Source organism: Capricornis sumatraensis, chromosome 5 (genome assembly GCF_032405125.1).
Source record: "Capricornis sumatraensis isolate serow.1 chromosome 5, serow.2, whole genome shotgun sequence".
Lineage (NCBI taxonomy): Eukaryota > Metazoa > Chordata > Mammalia > Artiodactyla > Bovidae > Capricornis > Capricornis sumatraensis.
This window is the reverse complement of record NC_091073.1, coordinates 91,499,766-91,526,759: the sequence shown is the minus strand read 5'-3', so window position 1 is coordinate 91,526,759 and position 26,994 is coordinate 91,499,766. Positions and strand designations below refer to the sequence as shown.

General features: G+C 39.9%; 1 protein-coding gene across 15 annotated transcripts in view; it reads left to right on the top strand.

Moving 5' to 3' along the window:
• CADPS2 (calcium dependent secretion activator 2) overlaps positions 1 to 26,994 on the top strand; it is a 563,191-nt gene that overhangs the window by 486,931 nt on the left and 49,266 nt on the right. For 7 of the 15 annotated variants that reach the window (XM_068972950.1, XM_068972952.1, XM_068972953.1 and 4 more), the window contains 4 exons: positions 2,838 to 2,979; positions 6,627 to 6,782; positions 8,337 to 8,484; positions 15,983 to 16,057. In XM_068972950.1, the coding sequence (XP_068829051.1) occupies positions 2,838 to 2,979; positions 6,627 to 6,782; positions 8,337 to 8,484; positions 15,983 to 16,057 (521 nt within the window). Of the gene's footprint in view, positions 1 to 2,837; positions 2,980 to 3,105; positions 3,226 to 6,626; positions 6,783 to 8,336; positions 8,485 to 9,212; positions 9,228 to 15,982; positions 16,058 to 26,994 lie in introns of all 15 variants that reach the window. The other 8 variants (XM_068972943.1, XM_068972946.1, XM_068972947.1 and 5 more) reach the window with 3 other exon arrangements.

Genomic DNA, 26,994 nt, shown 5'->3' with positions numbered 1-26,994 from the left:
TATTCTAGTAATTAGATTAGTAACTATAAGCATATACAGCTGTTCAAATTCATATAAACAAAAGTATTGAGATAGTCGACATTTAACACTGTGTAAGTTTACGGTGTGCAGTGCAGTAATTTGATATACTTTTGTATTGATGTGATTAATGCATTAAGGTTAGTTGTCACATCCTTCACCTCACATGGCTACAGTTTTTCGAGCAGGGGGCTTGGTAAGAACATTTGAGATCTACTCTCTTGGCAACTTTAAGTATATAGTACACTATTGTAAACCACATTCATCCTGCTGAGAAAGAAAAGGAATGGGATTACTGATGAGCCTTTTCTGCATCTCCTCCTACCTCTGCCACCACCAACATCATCAACTTTTCACCTGGTCTGTAGTAGAAAAGGACTGAGTATTCACCTTCTTCTCTGCTTCCACCCTTTGGCACCTACTCCAGCTCCACACAGCAGCCAGAGAGACGATATCATGTCACTCCTCTCTTAATAAAAATAAGAATGCATCCCACTCCCCAGTAAAATTCGTCCTTTTCACAGAGTCCTACCATCGAGACATTACCTGGGAGTATTCTTCCCCCTTCTTCACTCTGCTTCTGCCATATCGGCTTTTTTGTTTTACTAGAAGCACCCCAACTCATTCCTTCCCAGAAACTTTCCCTCTAAATCTTCCATGCAAGACTCCCCTATCATTTAGGCTCAGCTAAAATACCATCTCTTAAGAAATACCTTTGGTAACCACAGAGTACTTTTTAAATGAATACATTTTCACTTTGAAGGTTATTTAAAGAAATCATAACTGAGTTTAGGATGTCCCCTTGAGAAATATGCGCTAGCATCTGAAAAATGACAAATTATTTGTTGACAATTGCTTAGCATTACTTAGTATTTTCCTACAGAATTTCTCTTCTCTCATGGTGCAACTTGGACACACACTGTGTTCGTTCCAGCTACCACAACAGAATACCTCACACTGGGTGGCTAATAAGTCACAGAAATTTCTTCCTTACCGTTCTGGAGGCTGGGAAGTCTGACATCAAAGCACCAGCAGATTCAGTGTCTAGGGAGGGCTAGATTTCCTGGTTCACTGCCAACCATCTTCTCGCTGTAACTTTACATGGTGCAAGGGTCCAGGGATTGTCTTTAGGGTCTCTAAGAAGGGTCCTGATCCTATTGTTGAGGGCTCTGCCGTAGACCTAATCACTTCCCAAAGACCCCATCTCCTAATACCATCATATTAATGTGCTTACTGTCCTCAGTCACTCAGTTCTGTCCAACTCTTTGCAACCCCAAGGATTGTAGCCCACAAAATCCCATGGACAGAGGAGCGCTGCTGCTACGTCATTTGAGTGGGACACAACTGAAATGACTTAGCAGCAGCGCTCCTCTGTCCATGGGATTTTCCAGGCAAGACTACTGGAGTGGGTTGCCATCTCCTTCTCCAGGGGATTTTCCAGACCCAGGGATTGAACCCATGTCTCCTGTGTCTCCTGCTTTGTGGGCAGATTTTTTACATGCTGAGCCACTGGGGAATGGGAGTTAGGATTTCAGCATATGAATTTTGGACATGGACATTCCATCCACAGCACTGGCTATTCTAATACAGTTATGACCTATGCATAGAAAGCAGCCATCTCTTCTCTTAGTGGAGGTAAAGTGCATCTTGTCCAGCAGTCCTATCCTAGTAGTATCAACTCTTAGACTCCTGCAATGACGTTAGGTAGGATGTTTGTTCTATTACTACATCACAATTCACTGAAGATTAATGGGCAACTAAAAAATGCATGTGATATGCTGACTTTTTTTACATACATTCATGGAGAAGTGAGTGATTAAGAAAAATTTCACAAATAATTAAAAAGTTCATAAAGTGGAATAGACATTCCCAAGGCCACAGTCACCCTCCTGGTGAGTTAAACTAGTATATCTCTTAGAAGCAAGCAGACTTATCTTTTAGAATTCAATAGGTTTAGTTCTGTGCTACACAGCATACCACAGGGATTATGTATGCATGCCAGATCTTTTCCGTTGTGTCTGACTCCTGCCACGTCATAGACTCTCGCTCGCCAGACTCTTCTGTCCGTGGGACTCTCCAGGCAAGAATGTGTGCTAACTGCACAGTCATGTCTGACTTTGCGGCCCCATGGACTGTAGCCCACCAGGCTCCTCAGTCCATGGAATTCCCCAGGCAAGAGTACTGGAGTGTGTTGCCATTTCCTTCTCCAGGAGATCTTCCTGACTGAGGGATCAAACCTAAGTCTCCTGCATTTCAGGCAGATTCTTTACCATCTAAGCTACAGGGAAGTCCCAAGAATTGGGACTTTCCCAGTATTCCCAGGCAAGAATACTGAAGTGGATTGCCATGCCCTCCTGGATCTTCCTGACTCAGGGATCTAACCCACATCGCTTATGTCTCGTGGACTGGCAGGCAGATTCTTTACCACTAGAGCCACCTGGGAAGCCCACGAGGATTATAACTGGTTAATTGCCATATTTACATGTGTCGAGATCTTTAGGGCACTCCACAGTTCGTTTGAATCTCCAACAAGTGGCCAAATGCCTCGTGAGCTAAACCTTTTAGAAAATAAAACCATACCACATGCCAGGAAGATTTTATAGTGATACATTTATGGTTTTGACAGCCATATGGAGAAGGTGACTATATTTCTTGGTTAGTTTTCATTGCGTGATATCCAGTATGAGGAACAAAGCCCATTGTTCTCTGTATTTTATTGATTCTATGTGATACTCTTTCCATAAAAGTTTTTCATCCATATTTTCCAGATGCCTGCTATAAGCCCTCTGACAAACTCTGTTTCTGCTTGACTATTTCAGCACTTTTATGTAACGGAAAATTTCATAAACACTTGCAAGAAATCTTTGTGCCCTTGGTTGTCCGCTACGTGGATCTCATGGAGTCTTCCATCGCTCAGTCAATTCACAGAGGTTTTGAGCAAGAGACATGGCAGCCTGTCAAGTAGGTATCTCGCAGTAGTGTCCACAGAGCCCCTGTCTCTTCTATCCTGCCCTTATGACTTTACACATGGCCATCTGTAGTTATTGCTTATGGTGGTCCCTTCCCACGTTGTTTGTTTCTTTACAGGAATATCGCCAACAGTCTTCCCAATGTAGCTCTTCCAAAAGTTCCAAGTCTGCCTCTTAATCTTCCACAGATTCCTAGCTTTTCTACTCCTTCGTGGATGGCTTCTTTATATGAGTCCACGTGTGTATCCCTCACTTCTTTCCTGGTGGTGTGTTAGCTGGTGCATGGCCTGGGCTGTGTTCTGTGCAAACGTGTTTAGATTGCATGGCATTTACCATCATTGGTGGAGGAATACTATGTTTTGGTTTTATTTGTTTGAGTTTTTGAAGCTATTAAGCTAAGCTTAGCATATCGATGATACATAATATAGATTTTTTTTTTTAAGTACTCCCAGCTTTGATGTTCATATGTGATCTGTGGGGCAGGGTCATTTTGTGCCCTAGCTTGTGACTCTAGTCTAAGTGATATAACCGGAGTTTTCCGTACTCAGGCAAGCAGTGTGGTTAGTGCTGTGTATGTCCAGGATCCTTTGTTGACTCCAGTTGTGTGATTTATCTTGTCTATGTAGAAAAACCTTTGTAAGAATAGTTTTAAGAACACAATCTTTTCCTGCTTTTATCTTAGTCTCACCTTGAAAGAAACAAGAATGCTGGTTGCAGAGAAGGGTTTGTCCTTTGTTACTCAGTACCAGCAAGTCTTCTTTTGTCCTTTCATGTACCATTTGTTGCATCTTGTTATTTTTTAAATAATCTTTATATTATTACAAACCATATTTATTAACTCCAGATTGTCACAAGCCTCCCTATTGCAGATTTGGTAAATGAGAGTCATTAAAGTGAAAAAGACGTGGGCTTTGAAATCGATCAGCCCTACTTTTAGATCCTTATTCATCATTAGCTTAGCTTATTCATCATTAAGTCTTCCCTAACCTCAGTTTCCTCAACTCTAAAATGGTTATGACATCTAATTTAAAGATGCTTTGGGGAGGATTTTTAAAAAACTGTGAGAAGAGCCTGGCACAGCCTAGGGTCTCCATAAATGATAACTACTATATAACTACAATCCAGATTATGGTTGTTATTACCATAATTATTATTACATTATCACCAATCATCATTATTACCCATAATGAATCGTTTCCAAAAGTTTGAGCCTCACAGAAATGAAATGAGCTCAGTAATAGCCCACGCTTTGCACAAGATCTCACATGAAGTCAGCTAGAAAAAATAATAATTCAAAGAAGAAACTTAGCTACCATTAATTGAGGTAGAGGGCCAAATCCTTTATCTTGGTTAAGCCTTGTGACAACCCTGTGAGGTAAATATTACTTTCCCCTGTTTCCAGTTAAGGAAACTAAGTCATTAAGAAGTTAAAAGGCAGAACTTGTCAGTGTCTCAGAGCCAGCAAATGACAAGCTTTGAACCCACATTTGTATAAATCATCTTAATAGATGCTCCTCCAATTCTCTCCCTGTCTATAAAATTCTGGCTCTTTTAGCTTTAGGAGTGAATGCCAGTAAGGTAAGTTTACTGCTGGCATTTTTAGGAAATTATCTCAGACTCCATTTTTCACATTTGGATTCTTTAACCTGTGATTAATACTTTTAGGGATAGGTCACTAATCAGAAATAATTTTAAAATGAAAAAGTTATGAATAAATTGCAGGTTATACATGCCAGCTTGAGAGAAAACCTATTTATATTTTTCATCTATTTAATTGTAACAAACACTTGTTACCTTAATTTCATTCCCAATTAAGCATATGTATCGTTTAGAATCATTCCGTAACAGGATCAAAGAACAGAAAACATATATCCATATTCCCTATAAAGGTTTATTTGTCACATATTATGAGAAAGTCCATTTTTATTAGAATTCTACCTTTACTATTTGGGGTTTTGTCTTAATGGTGGGTTTTGTTGCTGTTGTTTTGTTGAAAAATTAGAAGCAATAAATTTGCTTCTTTGCCAATTACATTCAATTACTCTTAAAACATAGTTCTTCTAATCTACCAAACTGCACACTGTAAGTGTATCAGAGGATTTTGCTTCATGATTTTTTTCACTTATTTTTATTATATAAGCGGCAAAATGAAGAATTAAGTATAGTGTTTTCTCAAACTTTTTTTTACAGCAGTGTCGGTAAGGTCCTCTGGTTCTTTTGTTTAATGATACTTTTGGGGCACTGAATATTACGGTTTGGAGACAGTAAGTGAAGAAAGTGCTGTGGGTAATGTTCACTGCTTTGCTGTGATTGCTCCCTTGAGAATTTAACTCTGAGGACATCTTGGCTAGTTGAGGAGATCATGAGGAATTACGGGCAGGATGGGAGGAGGAGAGCGGAGTAGATTGGTGATGGAGCTGAGATGCTGAGGCGGTGGGGGAGCAAGAGCATAGAAAGAAGCCTTTAATTAGCCAGAGCAGGAGGTGATTGTTTTTAAGCTGACTAATTAAGATATGTTTAGCTAAACAATGTGGTTATTTAAAAGAATTTTTCTTTATAAAAATTTTCCACCATGCCTTGTGATAAATTAGTTTATCTTAAAATTTTTCTTTTACAAACCTGAAACAGAAATTTCAGATTAGTGTATGTTAAATGTTGGAAAGCTAAGCAGAAATGAATCATACAGCAGTTTTTGTTTCTTTTTCTGTTGCTCTCTTTTAGAATTACGTTGCAGTATACATAGGACTGTTATTTTCACATCATCTCTTTTCCTCTTAGGCTGTACACTAGGTTAATGGAAAGTATATAATACTATCATTGGCCCAAATATTATATACTCTGATGCAAATTACCTCCTTGCATGGTGCGAAAACATGGTCCCTAGAGTAACCTTACCATAGTCGTGAAGGCATAGCAGACCTTGGCTTCTTGGTTATATAGATGGAAGGACCTGAAATAGATGATGTTGCTCCAACTTGAGAACACCTTTCTCTGTTAGACCATACCTTGTACTAAGTAAGGTTTAATTATGAGTGAGAAAAGGCCCAAAGCATTTCAAAATAGAGGCAAGATTTGCTTCCCTACCCAATCTATTATTTCATTCCTGGTACCTGTTTCACCTTTACCTGTAACTGAGAAATTGAAAGCCCTGAAGGCAACATACGTGAAGACAAACAGAAGGCATCATGGTGACAGGAGCATATACGCATGAGTTGGGTGAAGCTTATAGTTGCCATCATATGGATTTTCGTGCATAAAACATACTTCTTTGAATTTCTAGGAGAAAATATGTATTTTGTGTTTATCCTAGAGGTTGGTAAAGAACATTTGTCTGTTCCTATGTATATAATTTTATTTTTTACTTTAGTAAAGATCATTACCCATTATTTGACCTCTTTTTATGACACTTCACTGCTATATTTCTATTTTGTTCTCCTTGCCTTGCCTCATTCATTAAGAAGAAGTGAAAAGGGAAAATTAGGAGGTTGAGCAAAGAAAATATTGATCATTAGAGGTTTTATGTGGCATTTTTTCACTGACAACAATTGATAACAGAAAAAAAAAGAGAAAACAATGTATGGATGATCCATGTAGCTAATAGTGGAAGTTCACAATGTTCATTCTTCCTTTTTCTTCTAGCAATGGCTCAGCAACATCAGAAGACCTTTTTTGGAAACTTGATGCACTGCAAATGTTTGTCTTTGATCTTCACTGGCCAGAACAAGAATTTGCCCATCACTTAGAGCAAAGACTTAAACTAATGGCCAGTGACATGATAGAAGCCTGTGTCAAAAGGTAGACATGTATTTTCAAGTTGCTGCTTACTCTGCCAAGCACCCGAAATACCACATTTCACCAAGTACCTTTTACATAACTGTCACAAGAAAGGTTTCAATATGTATAGCTTTTCCAAAATTTAAAGGACATTACGTACTTCGACCTAAACTCTGAGGATGAATGTACTTGATACAGTTGGCCCACTCCTTTTTTTCAGGTCTCCTGACCATTGCCGCTGGGGCTTCCCAGGTGGCGCTGGTGGTAAAGAACCCGCCTGCTAATGCAGGAGACATCAGAGAAGCGGGTTCAATCCCTGGGTTGGGAAGATCCCCTGGAGGAGGGCATGCAACTCACTCCAGTTTTCTTGCCTGGAAAATCCCATGAACAGAGGATCCTGGTGGGCTCCAGTCCACGAAGTCACAAGGAGCTGGACACAACTTAGTGACTAAACAATAAACCATTGCTCTCAGCCATAGTACCCATACCCATATTAATCCTTTCTGTTGTGCTTATTGTTATCTCTGGGGATGCTGTACTTTAAATCCCCAAGGCAGTGCTTCCTGACACATGGAAGAGATCTGTTAAGTACTTAATGCATTATGTACTGTGTTCATGTGCTGTGAAATGAGGTGGCAAACTTCAGTGATGATCATTGCCATCAATTGTTCTGTTTTCTGGTATTCTCTATCCATATCAGATGAGTTCCAAGTGTCCATTTACATTCTTCAGAACTTAACCAGAAATAAGTTATGAGGCTTTGAATTCTTCCACATGCACTTTTGTTGTATTTAATACTTTTTACAAAATCAGCATTTCATCCTAATTAGCATTATTTTCCCCATTGCCTTTGTTCATGAGATATACAAGAGCAATGCAGGCAGCATATTGGAATAACAAATTCTGGTTGGAGCAACTGGATAATACTGAAATCTTCAAAGCAAGAAAAATTCTCTCTTTAAAATAATGTTTAATGGCTTTGTAAAGCAAAGCCATGAATTAGATTATTTAATGTTTAAAAAATATCAGGTTTGGCATCTGTGATTCTAATGTATCAAATCTATGGATATTCTTTGTACATTTTAGCAAAACCATTTCCAAATCATCTATTATGCAGTTTCTTTAAAAAAAAAAAAACTAAATGCAACTTCAGGTGTTTGAAAGAGAAACTAAGTGACATAAAAGGATTATATATTCTGTGTTGCACATTAATTATGTGTTTTAGTTTTTCCCAAACCTTTCCTTTTTTTTTTTAATTTGGTAAACCCTCACACAAAGGATTTGCTCCTCTTTAATATACTACTTGGATACTCATGCAGACATCTAGTGTGTACTTTGAATGGAAAAACTTAACGGTTTCACTTAACTGTCTGAGTGAGTATCCAAGTAGCATCACAGTCTGATCTTTCATGCAAGACACCTAAAAAGAAGAGCATCCCACCTCCCAGCTCCCAGGCACGGCCACACTCTGTATTTGCATGTTTTAAATTAGCATCTTGTAGTGTTGATTTCACTTTTACAAATCAGGGGGGACATGTCAGATTTCTTACTCTGAATTCATGTTTTAATGAATAGAACAAGAACCGCATTCGAACTCAAGCTGCAAAAGGCAAGCAAAACCACTGACCTGCGCATTCCAGCTTCTATGTGTACGATGTTTAATGTGCTAGTTGATGCCAAAAAGCAAAGCACCAAGCTCTGTGCCCTGGATGGAGGACAGGAGGTAAGTGGATTGAATGTCGCATGTGGTAATGTAGGGTGCCCTCACAGAGAAGGACATGCTGTTTCCAGAAGTTTCTTACTTGACTAGATGAAAAAGACCTAGTTCCCCATACAAGTGTTTGAACTTTCCTGTATTATAATAATGGAATGCCCCTTTATCCTTTGCTCTTATCTGTTTCTTCTTTTTAATACAAAGACTGCCCCAAATTTTACAAGTGGCCGTTGAATTTCAGATATACCTTTTAATGGCTTAGGTGTTGTGTATTTACATAAACCTTGCTTTTCACAAACAAATGAGAAAGCTAGAAAGCTACTTGCTTTGTTTATACAAATATAGAGTATCCAGAGTTTGCATCCAAAAAACAGGCCACAGAAAATAGCCCATGAAATATTTTATTTACACAAAAGTTTCCTTTAAAAAAAAAAAAAAAGATCAAGTAGAAATATACTGGAAAATTGGTCTTTGCTTTTTTCAATGAATACCCCATTGTTTCAATTTGATTTCTATTTTGTTTGGTTCTGTATTCAGAAATAGAGTTTATTTTACCCCATGATTTTATCTTTGTTGAGAGTGGTGATTGGATGAAATGGATCTCTTTTTCTTAGATTATCTCTTCAGTTAATATTTTGTTGCATCTTTGCCCATTGTAATCACTTTTTCATCATTTCTTTATTTTTCCCTTATGTTCTCCTTCATCGTGTTTTATTTTCCCTCATGGCATGATCCAGTTTGATAGTCAGTGGGTAAGTTTCATTTAAAAAACACACACATTTTCATTTGAATTATTATTCTTGTAAGTGTACCTTTTTTATGTTCATCTTTTCAAAATCAAATAATTCCATTTTCAGGTTTTTGGTTGTTGTGTATGTGTATAATACTACATAGCAATACCAAAGATGCATTAAAACAGATATAAATACTTTCACTTTAAGTAATGTGATAGGGAATGTTTCTTCCCTGTTGAGCTGCAGAATCAACAGACTACTTTACAATTTTTTAAGATAAAATTATTTAAAACCAAGTGAATTCACCCTTTTTAAATTCTAAATAAATTCAGAAGCAGAGTGATTATTAACATTTTTAAGATGCATATATATGTAGTGTACACTTTCACTAACAGTATTAAAAGAATTTGGAGTTAGGGGCTATAGATGATATATAGCATATATACAGGGTAGCCTGTAAATTTGAAGACCAAGAGGCCACTCTTAAGGTCACTCCATACAGAAGAACCCAGTTGTGAATTTCAGTGAGGGATATGCCCACTGTGATAACAGCCTTTCCTCCTACTGATGGTCTGGGATAGCACTATCATCGGATTCAGGGAAGGGCAGGCCTGTGTCAGGAGCCTTTCCCCTTCCACACACAGGTTTTCTTAAGGTACTACCCAGAACCTTGGAGGAACATCGTTTGAAAATCCTTTGTACCTTACAGGATTGACTAGATTAAATAAATATAATTTTAATAAGTCAAATGCTTGTGCTCTATGGATATGTTAAATCTTAAAAAAGTCTTAGAGTTGACACATGGGAGTCAAACTCAGAACCAACTCTTCACTGGGCTAACAACTCTAATGCAAGCAGAAGGGCTTAGGTAGCCACTAAGAGGATGAGGTTTCCCAGGTGACGAGTGGTAAAGAATCCGCCTGCCAGTGCAGGAGATGCAAGAGGCATGTGTTCAGTCTCTGGGTCCGGATGATCCCCTGAAGGAGGAAATGGCAACCTGCTCCAGTATTCTTTCCTGAGAAACTCCATGGACAGAGGAGCCTGGGTACAGTCCGTGAGTCGGACACAGCTGAGCACACGCACACAATACTACACAAAGAGGATAAGAAGGTCCACTGTTTTGAATGTCGTGCTTATTTAACCAAGAGACAGACATAAGCTGTTTGGCCATAATTCGTTCACATATCCACGTATTTCATTCTTTGGACAATTCAGGAGGAAAAAGTGTATTTCTAATACCACAGCATACCACCTTACAGACACAGTAAGGAGCTGATACGTGTTATCGCGTGTTCAGTTTTATCATTCTCTGATCTCTTGAAACGTGATTTATTATCTTTAATTATCCGAATGAGTAGGCAGCTGGCTTGGCTATCAATGGCTCATAACCACCTTCTTGGTTTTCTATAGCCAGATGTAAACCTTTTATTGTCTGCTTGAGAACATTGTCTCTTTATACACACATCCGTTTCTCATCAGGTTTATGGAATCATCTTGCCTCTTCCATTAATACTGAATTTATCCATTTGTTCTTATTTTCACATACGCTGCAGTGCCTGACACACAATAGATACATAGTAAATGTTTGTTGAATGAGAAGACTGATTTTTGTCACTGCATTAAAAATCTTCAGTTCAGTTATCCCCATTTAAAAAAAAATCCTCCCCTGTAAGAAACAACTCACTCCGGTACTGTGAAAGAAAAGCAGGCGCCCACACAAATGACAAAACATTGTTGCATTGTCAAATGATTCTTTACATTAATAGGTGGATGATTTTGAAGAGTAATCTGCTGTTGTTCATTATGTCTGCACCTGTACCTTCTCACCAGAGACAATTAGTTCCCCACAACTTTCACACAATTAATATACTTCAAAATGTGCAGGTGTAAAACCCATTAGCAACCCTGAAAAGTGGTAAACAAGAGTTTCCGTACACAAGAAGTATTTTATACTTTGCTTTTAATCTCCAGGGAAATATATACATGGAATTGGACAGGTTTTCCTCTCTCTATGTGTTTAAGACAAGTTTGGGGATGATTGCAAAGTGATGAATACATTACATGCATAGGTGAGCCCATGCATAGGACCCCATTGTATAGCAAGCAACAAATTAAAGTTGTTGAAAAAACTGGATTATTACACAATTTGGAAAGTCGTAAAGATATATAGTATACTATGTAGGTAAACCTAGCAGATTTTATTTTTTTCTAGATTTAAGGGAATTACCTCTGCACAATCTCTAGTGAATTTATCATATCATCATTGCTGGGACAAAAGCTTACCAACTCCTTACCCACAGTGAAGCCCCTTCTGGACTCCTGAATTATCATTCTGTTTTCTTACGTGGCTTACGATGATGCAGACACTCTCAGCCACAGCCCGGAACAGCATTTAATAGAGTAATTAGTGATCGAATGATCTGCTCTTGTGACAGCTGTGTGTAATGAGTCAGCAATCTCATGCCAGGCCCTCAGGGACAGATGTGGAGATCCGAAAACCACCAGTGCTTAGAAATCCTCATTATCTATCCCTGCAAAAGAGCAGATGACTGCATGGGCCTTCAGCAGTCATATGCTCTCAGACCCACTGTATCTCATGGTTCATCCATTGAAAGTGAAAACAAATTAATAGAACAACTCAGGGACCCCTACATACGTGGGATTTGTTTTCAATTGCAGTAAAATACTTCCATTTCCAGATCTAACAATCTAATACCTTTAAAATCGTCCCAGCAGAAGGACCAAAATTTTTAAGAATGCTGGATTGCACTGGCATTTGGCTAGTCTTCATTTCTTACATGTCTGCATGAGAACAGTCAGGTGAGATGAGGATATTTACCCATGTGCCTGATATTTACCTGTGCCTGACCTGAATTCCCTGGGCTCCATGAAGTAAAAATTCCTCAGTCAGTCAGTCAGTCCAGTTGCTCAGTCATGTCCGACTCTTTGGAACCCCATGGACTGCAACACACTAGGCTTCCCTGTCTATCACCAACTCCCAGAGCTTACTCAAACTCATGCCCATTTAGTTGGTGATGCCATCCAACCATCTCATCCTCTGCCGTCCCCTTCTCTGCCCACCTTCAATCTTTCCCAACATCAGGGTCTTTTCCAATGAGTCAGTTCTTCACATCAGATGGCCAAAGTATTGGAGCTTCAGCATCAGTCCTTCCAATGAATATTCAGAACTGATTTAATTTAGGATTGACTGGTTTGATCTTGCAGTCCAAAGGACTCTCAAGAGTCTTCTCCAACACCACAGTTCAAAAACATCAGTTCTTCGACACTCAGCTTTCTTTATAGTCCAACTCTTACATCCATCCATGACTACTAGAAAAACCATAGCTTTGACTAGATGGACCTTTGTCGGCAAAGTATTGTCTCTGCTTCTTAATATGCTGTTTACATTGGTCATAGTTTTTCTTCCAAGGAGCAAGCTTCTTTTAATTTCATGGCTGCAGTCACCATCAAAGTTCATCTTAATCCAAGTGCAGAGTCACCTAATGGAGAAGCAGGGCACCGACAGTTTACTTTTGAGGTCAGTTGTGGAAAGAATTCATCTAAGAATGATCTGGAAAGTACCAGTTTGTAGAATCATTGATCCAACTTGAAATATTCTGATAGAAATTTTATAAGCTTTGATTGTTGCAGACAAAAATTTGGCAGGTTTTGAACAAAAATTTGGTCTGCTAATCTAAATGAAAACTTATCAACTTTAGCTTAGGAAATGTCCATGTTTCCAGATAAATTCTGTTCATACCTGTTTTGATCTCTTTGTGTGTTTATATTTGTCTTTAAAAACTATCTGGATCCCCTAATGAATAACTTTTTTCTAGCTAACTTTCTGTTACCTATATGTGGCATTTCTGGGTTATTCTCTTTGCAGAGTATGTATGTAAAATATGAATCCTGAAGCCACCTCCACATTTCCACTCAGAGTACTCCTAGACCACATCTGCTACCTGTACAGCTGGAGCAGACTCTGGAAGTTCCCAGCTGCTTTCAGATTTAGTATTAGTGAAGTCAGAGCTGGTCAGATAAACTGACAGCAGCAAACTACTGCTCAGTCACTCGGTCGTGGCCAGCTCTCTGCAGCCCCATTGACTGTAGCCCGCCAGGCTCTTCTGTCCATGGAATTTTCCAGACGAGAATATTGGAGTGAGTTCCCATTTCCTACTCCAGGGGATTTTCCCAACCCAGGGATTGAACCCACTTCTCTTGTGTCTCCTGTATCAACAGGAAGGTTCTTTACCATTAGCACCACCAAAATCTCATATTAAAAAAAAAAACAACCTAGCAACGATTTTACTATTTAGGTTTGCCCCCCGGGTAACACATTTAAAATGTATACTTTTTTCCCTCTTTTAAAATTATATACTTTTAAAATCAGAGTATAATTGATTATAATTGATTACAAAAACTTACAATATTATGTTAGTTTTTGCTGTACAGCAATGCATATCAGCTATAAGTATACACATGTACCCTTCCTCTTGAGCCTCCCTCCCACCCCACTTCTTCCTTTTTAACTTGCTCTCTTTCCCTCCCTCTGCGTTTGGCTAGATTAAACATGAAAGAAAACAGCAGTCTAAAGGTGTGCATTATAGGAGAATTGGATGGCTCCTAGAGCCTGCTTTTCCCTGCCTTTCAATAAAAAGGAAATAAATGACCTCTGTAGTGGCTCATCTCTTGATTTTAAGAAATTGCCAAAAGTCAGTGCAACCCAAAAGTCAAATGTGTAGAAGCTCTGCTGTTCCATATCCAATAGCTTTCTGATGCCATTTCATTATTTTCTTAGTTAAAAATGAAAGTTATGGCGAAGAGAGATAAACATTGAGGATAAGGCGTGCGCAAGAAGATGAAACTTTGCAGCTTCAGGTGACTCTGAATGTTTTGTAGCACTTTCCATGTAGAGGAAGGAGAGTAGCCTGAAACCCGTCTCCTGTATCCCTTTCCTTTTCTACCCCAAAGAGAAGCCTCAGTCTGCTATTTTTATTTCCTCCTGCTACACAGGCGCAAATCTGGAGAGAGAAGGATATGAAAAGAGAGTGCCTGGAGGGGGAGCCAGCAGAGCTCATTTGCATAAGCTCCTCCACTGCCTGGTCAGCGGAACAGCTTCAGTTAGGAGGAGGGGGTTCGTGGGGACGGGGAAGTGATGTTTTTGTACCTGTGCCTCTGGGGTCTTCTTGGTCATCTAAACTACCAGCCAGGTTTTTAGGCCAGGTTTTTCCAGCTCTTCCTCTTCTACCTTGCTTTTCTTTGTTTTGTTGTTTTGTTTTTCCTTTCCTTCTCTTCAAGCTGTTCTGAAAGCAAAAAAAATAATAATAATAACTACAGCAGTAGGAATCCACCCTCTGGGCTTCCATTCTGTTTGTCCTTTGGGGAGTACAAATTTGGGGATCAGTAAGGCTTTAGGTGAGACAGACACTTAGTATTTTCTTTCCCTGAGTGAAAAATACTTGCCTAGAAAGTTCCCTGTTCATATATGTGTGCTTAATTTAAGATCTCTTCTCAACACACACACATACACACAGGCATACACACACACTCAAGCAGGAAAAGAAAATAATCCCCGTGCTCCAAAATTCTGCCTCCTTTCTTCATTATTTATGCAGGTAGATGATGGCTTGTTGCTTTGAAAGCCTGTGGGGGGACCTCATTCCTGCGTGTTCCAGAACAGACCTAAGTTGATGTTTTGTTCTGTGTGGAAACTTTGAGACATGTTTTCAGAAGGAAAAATAGCTTTCAAAAACTCACATCTTTGGAAACCATTCAACCAGCAGCTGTTAAGTTGGTCTAATGTTTATACTGACCTGAGTACTTTTACTCCGTGCATTATGTTAGCTGTTCCAAGAAGCCTTGAACCATCAAGATAGGGTTAGTCTTTACAAGTCACATTTTCTGTGAAGTGGCTATTGCGGACAATCAGCCGTCAGATAAATGCTTCTAAAGGAAGAATTACTGTTTCAATGAATGTGCCTTCACACACCGCCGAAGCCAAAGCTCCTGCTAATTTAAGAAGAGAACTCTCTAGTAGTCTCTAAAGAAGGCAAAAAATAAAGAGTCTTTCAGGTTTATTTTAAATACATCTTTTTTTTGCATTTACTTAAAGGCATCATTTTCATGAGGAAGCAGTAAAAAAAACTATGGGGAGTGAGTGCTGTTTCATTGTACCTTTTATGGCCTATTAATTTGTTACCATCTATCACCTTTGTTGATGAAATTTTAATTTTGCCCTTGCTTGAGCATATTGTAAGAATTGTATAAACTGCAGCTCCCCATGCTGATAAAAAGGTCCTTTCAGTGAGAACAATTGGGAGCTCATTTTATTTCTAGAACACATTTAAAATAACTTATGAATGAGAGTTGTCAGACATGAAATGCTGTATTAATTAAATCTTTTTCCAGTCTTTTTGCTTCTCCAGCTAAACCAACCCTTTAGAAAAATACTCGGCCACCTTAATTATAGAGGAGAAGACAAAAAGTATCCTTCACATTCCTCTGTCTGAATAAGAATAAGAACTCAATTCATCTGTATAATAACCCCATTAGCTGCTTAACTCAACAGAGCACATGGGAAAATTTTCAAACCCCACAATGTAAAAAGTGTTGATTGGTGGATCATTTTCAAGGTTTTGTTCTTCTAAGGTGCAAAATGGTCATTTTGTGTAAATCTGATATGTCATAACTGGTAGCTTTAAAGCATTTATGCCTAATGACAAGTAAGTTTTGTGTCCACTTCAACTAATGCATCTTTGTCTTTTAATATCTAGCAGCAGTACCATTCCAAAATAGATGATTTGATTGACAACACTGTAAAAGAAATCATTTCACTCCTAGTTTCAAAGGTAAGGTATTCTTTATATAATTTTCAACTGTGAATTTTTAGAAATGTGTGTCTTAGGTTTCAAAATACCTGACTGAGAAATACTAACTTTAAGGTAGATGTGAAAAAGTTCGTATTTTAAGAAAAATTAGGATCAAATTATGAACGCTCTTTGTCAGTAACTTTTGGGTTTTTGTTTATGATTAATTTGGCTTTCTAAAGTTTCTAAAAATAACTCTCTTGTCCAGTAACCCCTTACTCTTTCACACTCACGTCCTCTTACTGTTTTGTCTCTAGGGATGAGTTGAGTGGCCATCAGTTCTTGGAATTAGCTTGTTGGTTGTGGTGGCAGCACTGGGACTCTAGAACCAGTCTCACAGGTGGACAAAGGCTGACAGGGTGATGTCTGAGGTTCTCCACTCTCAGAGGCCTCCCATGACTTCCTTCAGATATCTTTGACAAAAGCTATGCCCTTGAGTTGTATAAGTAGTGATGAAGCATCAATGAGTGTTCCATTTAAAATTCCACTAAGGGCTTCCCTCAGAGAAAGCAATGGCACCCCACTCCAGTACTCTTGCCTGGAAAATCCTATGGACAGAGTAGCCTGATAGGCTGCAGTCCATGTGGTCACTGAGGGTCAGACATGACTGAGCGACTTCACTTTCACTTTTCACTTTCCTGCATTGGAGAAGGAAATGGCAGCCCACTCCAGTGTTCTTGCCTGGAGAATCCCAGGGACGGGGGAGCCTGGTGGGCTGCCATCTCTGGGGTCGCACAGAGTCGGACACGACTGAAGTGACTTAGCAATAGCAGTAAGGGCTTCCCTGGTGGTCAGATGGTAAAAATCTGCCTGCAGTGCAGGAGACCTGGGTTCAAACCCTGGGTCAGGAAGATCCCGTGGAGAAGTGAATGGCAACGCACTCCAGTTTTCTTACCTGGAGAATCCTCATGGACAGAGGAGCCTGGTGGGCTACAATCTATAGGGTCAAGACATGACTGAGTTGGACATGACTGAGCGACTAGCACTAGCACCAAGGTGGAACAGACTGCCATAGGTGACATTTGAGGTCAGGGTCTGTTAGGAAAAGAGATGGACAGCCTGAGAGCCTGGGAAGCTGAAAGAGTGAGGAAAGAGGATGGATGGGTCCCTGAGGGGCACTTTCATAAGAACAGATACTTGATTGAAGAACCCCAGATCAGACTTCATAAAACAATTAGAAGTATATACAGAATGCGGAAGAATAAAAAAATACAAAGGAAAAGCCACCTTCAATTTAGTACACAGACATAGGACATGTTGTTTATTTTTTCAAGGTCTCTATTGAATTTGCTACAAGGTTGCTTCTGTTCTGTTTTTGTTTTTTAGCCACAAAATATGTGGGTTCTTAGTTCCCCAACCAGGGATCAAATTCACACTTCCTGCGTTGGAAGGCAAACTCTTTACCACTGGACCGCCAGGGAAGTCCCCAAGTACATGTTGCTTAGAAAAGAGAAAATAGAGATGCCCAGTAAGCATGAAAAATGTTAAGCCTCATTAATTTAAGCAATACCAAAAAACTACAATTTACATAATATATTCTTCTAGAAATTAGCACAGATGTTTTTAAGCTATCACTCGATTTTAGAAAGGTCAAATGGGACACTCAAATTTTCTGTATATGGAGGTATAAATGGCTACAAACTTTTTAGAAGATAGTTTAGAACTCTATCAAGTACACTGATGCCCATTCACCTTTTGTATTTTTTTCTTACTACCCACAGAGAGGCACAAAATTTATATACATTAATAGTTGTCACGTTATTTCTAATTAAAAACTGGCATCAACTTTAATCTCTAACATGAGATCAGTGGTAAATTTTAGGACATCTATATTAAGAAAGTTTGCTTTCACAGACTACAATATTAAAGTTTCATAATATAGTGTTAAATGGGAAAAAAGCTGAATATTTAGAAGTGGAAACTATTATCTGGATTGTTATCACATACAGAAAAGACAGATAAACCTGAAAATGTCAACAGAGCTTTTATCTGGGTGGTGGGATTATAGTTAATTTGAGAGTATGGAGGATTTCTTAGAATTTATTTTGTGTGTTTTCCAAATTCTCTGGTAGCAGGTCTTCAGGTGTAAAAAAGTCACAAAGAAAAATGATTTTGGAGTAACATCACCTCCCATTTGTTCTTGCTCTGGTGGTTTCCACCCCAGAAATACCTGCACTGGCAACACTCACTCACCAACAAGGGCAAAGGAGAAGAGTTAACAGGAAAACCTTCTGGCAGGTTGTGGAGGTGGTGAACCGCAGGAGAATGAAGCTCCTAGAGGAAGAACCAGGAGGTTCCTGCCCTCCCAGGAGTCTAGCCAGCCGCTTTTAGCAGCAGTGTGCTACAGCCCGCCACAGGGACATAGTTAACAGAGCACCTTCATTGTCTGTGAGCCATCCGGGGAAATTCTATCCAGATGGAGCCTCACTGTCAGCACAGTTCTTCTGTGGAAGTTGTCTTTCGTGAGAACGATACATAAAGGGAGCTACTGAAAGTGCAAGGGCTTCCCTGGTGGCTCAGAAAATAAAGAACCTGCCAGATCCCCTGGGGAAGGAAATGTCTACCCACTCCAGTATTCTTGACTGGAGAATTCCATAGACAAAGGAGCCCACAGGCTATAGTCCACAGGGTTACAAAGAATCAGACACAACTGAGTGACTAACATTTTCACCTTACTTTTTTTTCCATGCAGTTCATAGGGCTTACCAGGTGGCGCAGTGGTAAAGAATCTACCTGCCAGTGCAGGAGACATGGGTTCGATCCCTGGGTCAGGAAGATCCCCTGGAGGAGGAAATGGCAACCCACTCCAGTATGCTTGCCTAGAGAGTCTCATGGACAGAGGAGCTTGGCAGGCTGCAGCCCACGGTGTCACAAAGAGTCAGGCCTGACTGAGCACGCACTCGCACACATGCAATTCACAAAGGTTTAAATAGGTAACAAGGCAAAAAGACTGTAATTAGTTTTGGTTTGGGGAGGAGGGGGTGCAGAAAAGGCAGGCAGGGCTGCACATCATCTCTGCATTTGTTTCTGGCAAAGGAAGAAACCTAAATTTTTCTATATCAAATGCGTTTGGATAATCACAAAACTAGTGTATTTGACTCCGGAAATGGTGTTCCAGAGATCAGCACTATCCTCTAGAACTGTCTGTGATGATACAAATGTTTATCCTGCACCACCCAGTATGGTAACATGTGGGTGTGGAGCACTTGAGACACGGCTGGTGCAACTGAGGAATTGAAATTTTCATTTTAATTCATTTTAAATAGCCTATCGAAACTAGCTATTAATATTATATTTAGAAATCAGGTCTAGATTGTAGTTATTCTCTATGGATCCTTTCTCCTATAGTCAAATAGCACTTTTAAATAATCTTTAGTTTAAAAGTAAAAAAAAATTAATTCATTTGGTAGTTTGGGCAACCATCTTATTTAAAAATGCTATTTGCTCAAAGATGACGATAAGTAGTAAATTTTGTTTCATTAAGCAAAGATAAATTATTACAATTCTGTTATACAATTCCTAAATGCTAGCATGCCAAAAAATTGCCTGAGAGCTTTTTAAAATGCAGATGCCCAAGTCCTGCTTTCCAGAAGTTTTGGAAGAAAGACAGGATTGTGCATGCTTAACCACTCATCATGGTGATCTTGATGTAGGGGTTTCTGAGTCAGAAACACTGCTCTGATGACCCTGCACCTAGATGGCTATATAAACTACCTTAAGACTAAAGTATATTTAAAAATAAGACAGCTCCTAAGATAGTGTATTCCCATTTGTTTTCACCAAAGAAGAAATTATTTTTTAAGAGAGATATTTCTGATGTACCTACTGAGAAAGAGTGACTATACATGTATTATTTAATTCAAACTGCACACATAGCACCTAGGAAATAGGTGGGCTTACCCTATTTCACAGATAAGAATCTATTCTTCAAACCAGCAGAGTAAACTAACCAGAGTCACACACCTAATAAGCGCAGGTGTCAAGATTCAAAGCTTTGAGTTTCAGATTCCCAATCCAATGCACTTGCTGATTCCAGATCTCCAGGAAATCAGTAAAAAACAAAAGACTGTGAGAATTAAAATATGTAACTTCTACACTGATGATCTTTATGAACAGCAAATTCTAAGAGCTCTGTCCTAGACTTTTTATACCATATTATTTCAATATTATATTAATTCAGTATAAAGTAGATTAATAAAATAGTAAATTCCTTGTATCCCAAATGCTTCTTTCCACACTTTAAGTTGTCTGTGCATATGGATAAATATGTTTATTACATGTGGATGAATAAGGAGTAACACATCCTTCTTTTTATCTCCTCTCTTCAATTCTACTTCTCCATCCTCTTCTTATCCACATGTCTTCACAAATATTTTGAGATGATCCATGACTGTTAATCACATGTAACACTCAGCAGCATATGTCCCACCTACACACCCATTTTTCATGCCTGGAAAAGATCTCAGCTTTCCATCCTTGGGTTCTCTCCACCTAGCTGCTTAATGGTGGTATTCTTGACTTTCCATCTATGCTTTTCTTTTGAACTCATTCCGTACATTTCTGTGACTTTCCCACTTTCGGTTTAACTATATGCTGATGGTTCCCTCAGCATATAGGGAAACTCCTCTCCCTGAGAGGTAGTATGGAATCTTGCTGCAAAGCCCAGCTACAGGCCTGAGGAGTTTAATGTGTTCATCCTAAGAGCAATGAGAAGTCATTGAAGGGTTGGAGTGGTAAAGAGCAGCAGTAGGAAATTAATCACATTTATTTGCATTATAAGATGATTCATTTGATTGTGCACAGCAAACTGATTGAGAGGGAGTAGGAAGGAGATTGTAACATTGGTCTCTGTTGGACTAATCCAAAGACATTTAAGATATACAATGGGTAGGGTGGTAAAGACTGAATGTGTCCTCCCACAATTCATATATTAAAACCTAGTCCTCAGGGTGGTGGTATTTTAACGTGGTATACTTGGGAGGTAATAAGGTCATGAGGTTAAAGCCCTCATAAATGGGATTAGTTTCCTTATATAAAACACCCCACAAAGCTCCCTAGTCCTTTCTGCCAGGTGAAAACACAGCCAGAAAATATCATCTTTGAACCATGAAGTGGGTCCTCATCAGACATTAAATTTGCCAGCACCTTGATTGCTGCCTTCTCAGCCTCCAGTTCAGTTGCTCAGTCATGTCCGACTCTTTGCAACCCCATGGACTGCAGCAGTCAGGCTTTCCTGTCCTTCACCATCTCCTGGAGCTTGCTCAAACTCATGTCCATTGAGTCAGTAATGCTATCCAGCCATCTCATCCTCTGTCATCCCCTTTTTCTGCCTTCAGTCTTTCCCAGCATCAGGATCTTTTCCAATGAGTCAGTTCTTTGCATCAGGTGGCCAAAGGAATGGAGTTTAAGGATCAGCATCAGCATCAGTCTTTCCAATGAATATTCAGGACTGATTTCCTTTAGGCCTACTGGTCAGATCTCCTTGCAGTCCAAAGGACTCTCAAGAGTCTTTTCCAACACCACAGTTCAAAAGCATCAATTCTTCAGTGTTCAGCTTTCTTTACAGTCCAACTCACATCCATATGTGACTACTGGAAAAACTATAGCTTTGACTAAGAGACTTTCCTGGAGCTAGAGCTCCACCTCACACCCAAACATGCTGCTGTAACTTGTAACTCCTAGCAAGGCTAGGCACTTCCATGACTGCCAAGCTTGGGGTCTAAGTAAAAGTACATAGTAATGGCATGAATCACAAGTCCATTGAAAGTCTATGATCCAACAGATTGTGTTAGTAGTTCTTATTCCCCATGCAATTACAGAATGATCAGAGCCCGGGAAAAGGTGACCAAGAAAGGAAAGATCAGTCCACACACTTTGCCCACCTCTGGTCACTCCTCTAGCAGGGACCTTGAGGATCTCTTGGCATTGGCAGGTCGGTATAAAGCCCTGACAAGGCTCCCCTTTTAGGGACTGCCTTCAGTCATTACGAGGCACCACAAAACCACAGAGCAGTACCTTACAGAAGCAGAGATATAAAGAAGAGGTGGAAAGAATAAACAGAGAACTTCACAAAGCAAATCTTCACAACCCAGATAATCACAATGGTGTGATCACTCACCTAGTCCGAGACATCCTGAATTGTGAAGTCAAGTGGGCCTTAGGAAGCATCACTGCAAACAAAGCTAGTGGAGGTGATGGAATTCCCATTGAGCTATTTAAATACTAAAAGATGATGCTGTGAAAATGCTGCACTCCATATGCCAGCAAATTTGGAAAACTCAGCAGTGGCCACAGGACTGGAAAAGTTCAGTCTTCATTCCAATCCCTAAAAAAGTCAATGCCAAAGAATGGTCAAACTACCACATGATTGCACTCATCTCATATTCTAGCAAAGTGATGCTCAAAATTCTCCAAACCAGGCTTCAACAGTACATGAACCATGAACATCCAGATGTTCAAGCTGGTTTTAGAAAAGGCAGAAGAACCAGAGATCAAATTGCCAACCTCCATTGGATCATTGAGAAAGAGAGTTGCAGAAAAACATCTACTTCTGCTTCACTGACTATGCCAAGGACTTTAACTGTGTGGATCACAACAAACTGTGGAAAATTCTTAAAAGAGATGGGAATACCAGACCACCTGATCTGCCTCCTGAGAAATCTGTATGCAGGTCAGGAAGCAACAATTAGAACTAGACATGGAACAGACTGGTTCCAAATCGGGAAAGGAGTACATCAAGGCTGTATATTGTCACCCTGCTTATTTAACTTATATGCAGGATACATCATGAGAAACACTGAGCTGGAAGAAGCACAAGCTGAAATCAAGATTGCTGGGAGAAATATCAATAACATCAGATATGCAGATGGCACTACACTTATGGAAGAAAGTGAAAAAGAATTAAAGAGCCTCTTGATGAAAGTGAAAGAGGAGAGTGAAAAGGTTGGCTTGAAACTCAACATTCAGAAAACTAAGAACATGACATCTGGTCCCATCACTATATGGCAAATAGATGGGGAAACAGTGACAAACTTTATTGTAGGGGACTCCAAAATCACTGCAGATGGTGACTGCAGCCATGACATTAAAAGACACTTGCTCCTTGGAAAAAATCTATGATCAATCTAGACAGCATATTAAAAAGCAGAGACATTACTTTGCCAAAAAAAGTCCACCTAGTCAAAGCTATGGTTTTTCCAGGAGTCATGTATGGATGTGAGAGTTGGCCTATAAAGAAAGCTGAGCACTGGAGAACTGATGCTTTTGAACTGTGGTGTTGGAGAAGACTCTTGAGAGTCCCTTTGCCTGCAAGGAAATCCAACCAGTCCATCCTGAAGGAAATCAGCCCTGAATATTCATTGGAAGGACTGATGTTGAAGCTGAAACTCCAATATTTTAGCCATGTGATGCAAAGAATTCACTCATTTGAAAAGACCCTGATGCTGGGAAAGATTGAAAGTGGGAGGAGAAGGGGACAACAGAAGACGGGATGGTAGGATGGCATCACCGAATCAATGGACATGAGTTTGAGTAAACTCTGGGAGTTGGTGATGGACAGGGAGGCCTAGTGTGCTGTGGTCCATCGGGTTGCAAAGAGTCGGACACGACTGAGTGACCAAACTGAACTGAAGGACTTGACTATACGGACCTTTGTCAGCAAAATAATGTCTCTGCTTTTCAATATGCTATCCAGGTTGGTCATCCCACTCCAGTACTCTTGCTAGAAAATCCCATGGACAGAGGAGCCTGGTAGGCTACAGTCCATGGGGTCACGAAGAGTCGGACATGACTGAGCGACTTCACTTTCCCTTTTCACTTGCATGCTTTGGAGAAGGAAATGGCAACCCACTCCAGTATTCTTGCCTGGAGAATCCCAGGGACAGAGGAGCCTGGTGGGCTGCCGTCCATGGGATCACACAGAGTCGGACACGACTGATACGACTTAGCAGCAGCAGCAGCGGGTTGGTCATAGCTTTTCTTCCAAGGAACAAGCATCTTTTAATTTCATGGCTGCAGTCACTATCTGCAGTGATTTTAGAGCCCAAAAAGATAAAGTCTGCCACTGTTTCCATTGTTTCCCCATCTATTTGCTATGGAATGATGGAACCAAATGCCATGATCTTAGTTTTCTGAATGTTGAGTTTTAAGCCAACTTTTTTACCCTCCTCTTTCACTTTCGTCAAGAGGCTCTTTAGTTCTTCTTCACTTTCTGCCATAAGGGTAATGTCATCTGCATATCTGAGGTTATTGATATTTCTCCCAGCAATCTTAATTCCAGCTTGTGCTTTATACAGCCCAGCATTTCGCATGATGTACTCTGCATGTAAGTTAAATAAGCAGGGTGACAGTATACAGCCTTGACATACTTCTTTCCCAATTTTGAACCAGTCCATCATTCCATGTGCAGTTCTAACTGTTGCTTTTTGACCTGCATACAGACTTCTCTGGAGGCAGGTCAGGTGGTCTGGTATTCCCATCTCTCTTAAGAATTTTCCACAGTTTCTTGTCATCTACACAGTGAAAGACTTTAGCATAGTCAATGAAGCAGAAGTAGGTACTTTTTCTGTGATCCAGCGGATGTTAGAAATTTGATCTCTGGTTCCTGTGCCTTTTCTAAATCCAGCTGGAGCATCTGAACAATCTTGGTTCATGTACTGTTGAAGCCTCACTTGGAGAGTTTTGAGCATTACTCTGCTAGTGTGTGAGATGAGTGAAATTGTGTGGTAGTTCAAACAATCTTTGGCATTGCCTTTCTTTGGGATTGGAATGAAGACTGATCTTTTCCAGTCCTGTGGCCACTGCTGAGTTTTCCCAATTTGCTGGCATATTGAGTGCAGCACTTTCACAGCATCATGTTTTAGGATTTGAAATAACTCAACTGGTATTCCATCACTTCCACTAGCTTTTTTGGTAGTGATGCTTCCTAAGGCCCACTTGACTTCACACTCCAGGATCTCTGGCTCTAGGTAAATGATCACTCATTGTGGTTATCTGGGTCATGAAGATCTTTTTTGTTTAATTCTGGGGATTCTTGCCACCTCTTAATATCTTCTGCTTCTGTTAGTTCCATACCATTTCTGTCTTATTGTGCCTATCTTTGCATGAAATGTTCACTTGGTATCTCTAATTTTTTGAAGAGATCTCTAGTCTTTCCCATTCTATTATTTTCCTCTATTTCTTTGCATTGACCACTGAGGAAGGCTTTCTTATCTCTCCTTGCTATTCTTTGGAACCCTGCATTCAGATGGATATATCTTTCCTTTTCTCCTTTATCTTTAGCGTCTCTTCTTTTCTCAGCTATTTGTAAGGCCTCCTCAGACAACCATTTTTCTGTTTTGCGTTTCTTTTTCTTGGGGATGGCCTTGATCACTGCCCACTGTACAATGTCATGAACCCCTGTCCATAGTTCTTCAGGCACTCTGTCTAACAGATCTAATCCCTTGATGCTGTTTGTCACTTCCAGTGTATGACTGTAAGGGTTTTAATTTAGGTTATACCTAATGGTCTAGTTGTTTTCCCTACTTTCTTCAATTTAAGTCTGAATTTGACAATAAGGAGTTATGATCTGAGCCACAGTCAGCTCTCAGTCTTGTTTTTTGCTGGCGTCTAGAGTTTCTCTATCTTCATCTGCAAAGAACATAATCAATCTGATTTTGGTATTGACCATCTGGTGATGTGCATATGTAGAGTCATCTCTTGTTTTTTTTTGGAACAGAGTGTTTGCTATGATCAGTGTGCTCTCTTGACAAAACTCTAATAGGCTTCTCCATGCTTCATTTTGTACTCCAAGGCCAAACTTACCTGTTGCTCCAAATACCTCTTGTCTGCCTACTTTCACATTCCAGTCCCCTATGATGAAAAGGACAGTTGTGTTTTTTCTTTTTGGTGTTAGTTCTAGAAGGCCTTATAGCCTCCAGACAGTGAGAAATTATTGTTGTTTGTAAACCATCCCGTCTATGGCATTCCGTTACAGCAGTCTGAGCAGACTATGACAAGGGGTTAGTATTGGGGAGAGAAAGAAAAACATTGAGGATTCATCCAGGTTTATAGCCTGAAGCAGGAGATGGATATTGATGTCTTTCAGTGATGCAGGATGCCCTAGGAGAGGAACAGATTTAGAGGAAAAGACAGTGATATCAGTATCAGCCATTTGGGAGCTGAGCTGCCTCTGAAATACTGGAAGGAGGAGATACCAAGGGAACATTCAGGTATTTAGGTGTTTGGGGCTAAAATTCAGAGGAAGGATATGGGATTGAAATACTGATGTAATCATAAGATGTCAGCTATTGGAAATGATTCTCTCAGTAACTGCTATTCTCAGGCATATGTGTTATAACTGTGATCTGCAGGTACCCCTGTGGAAGATGTAGAGAGATGAAAACCACCTTAAAACAAAAGCAAAAGCTTCTAGGGACTTCCCTGTCAGTCCAGTGTTTAAGACTGCGTGCTTCCATGCAGGGGACTTGGGTTCAGTTCCTGGTTGAGGAACTAAGATCCCAAATGCTATGTGATGTGACCGAAGAAAAAGTTTCTAGCCAGAAAAGGACTTAGATAATTTTTACCAAGAGAAAAAATGCAGGCAGGAACATTAAATCTTGCCAAGGGAAGCATACAAGAAATGCCGCATTTAGTGCTACCTTGTATTGTTGTTGTTCAGTCACTAAGTCATGTGTCCAACTCTTTAGTGCCCTGTGGACTGCAGCATGCCAGGCTTCCCTGTCCTTCACCATCTCCTGGAGTTTGCTCAAACTCGTGTCCATTGAGTCCATCTCATCCTTTGTCGTCCCCTTCTCCTCCTGCCCTCAGTCTTTCTCAGCATCAGGGTCCTTTTCAGTGAGTCAGTTCTTCACATCAGGTGGCCAAAGTAATGAAGCTTCAGCTTTAGCAACTGTTGCTGAACATGAATGATCAGTGTTGAT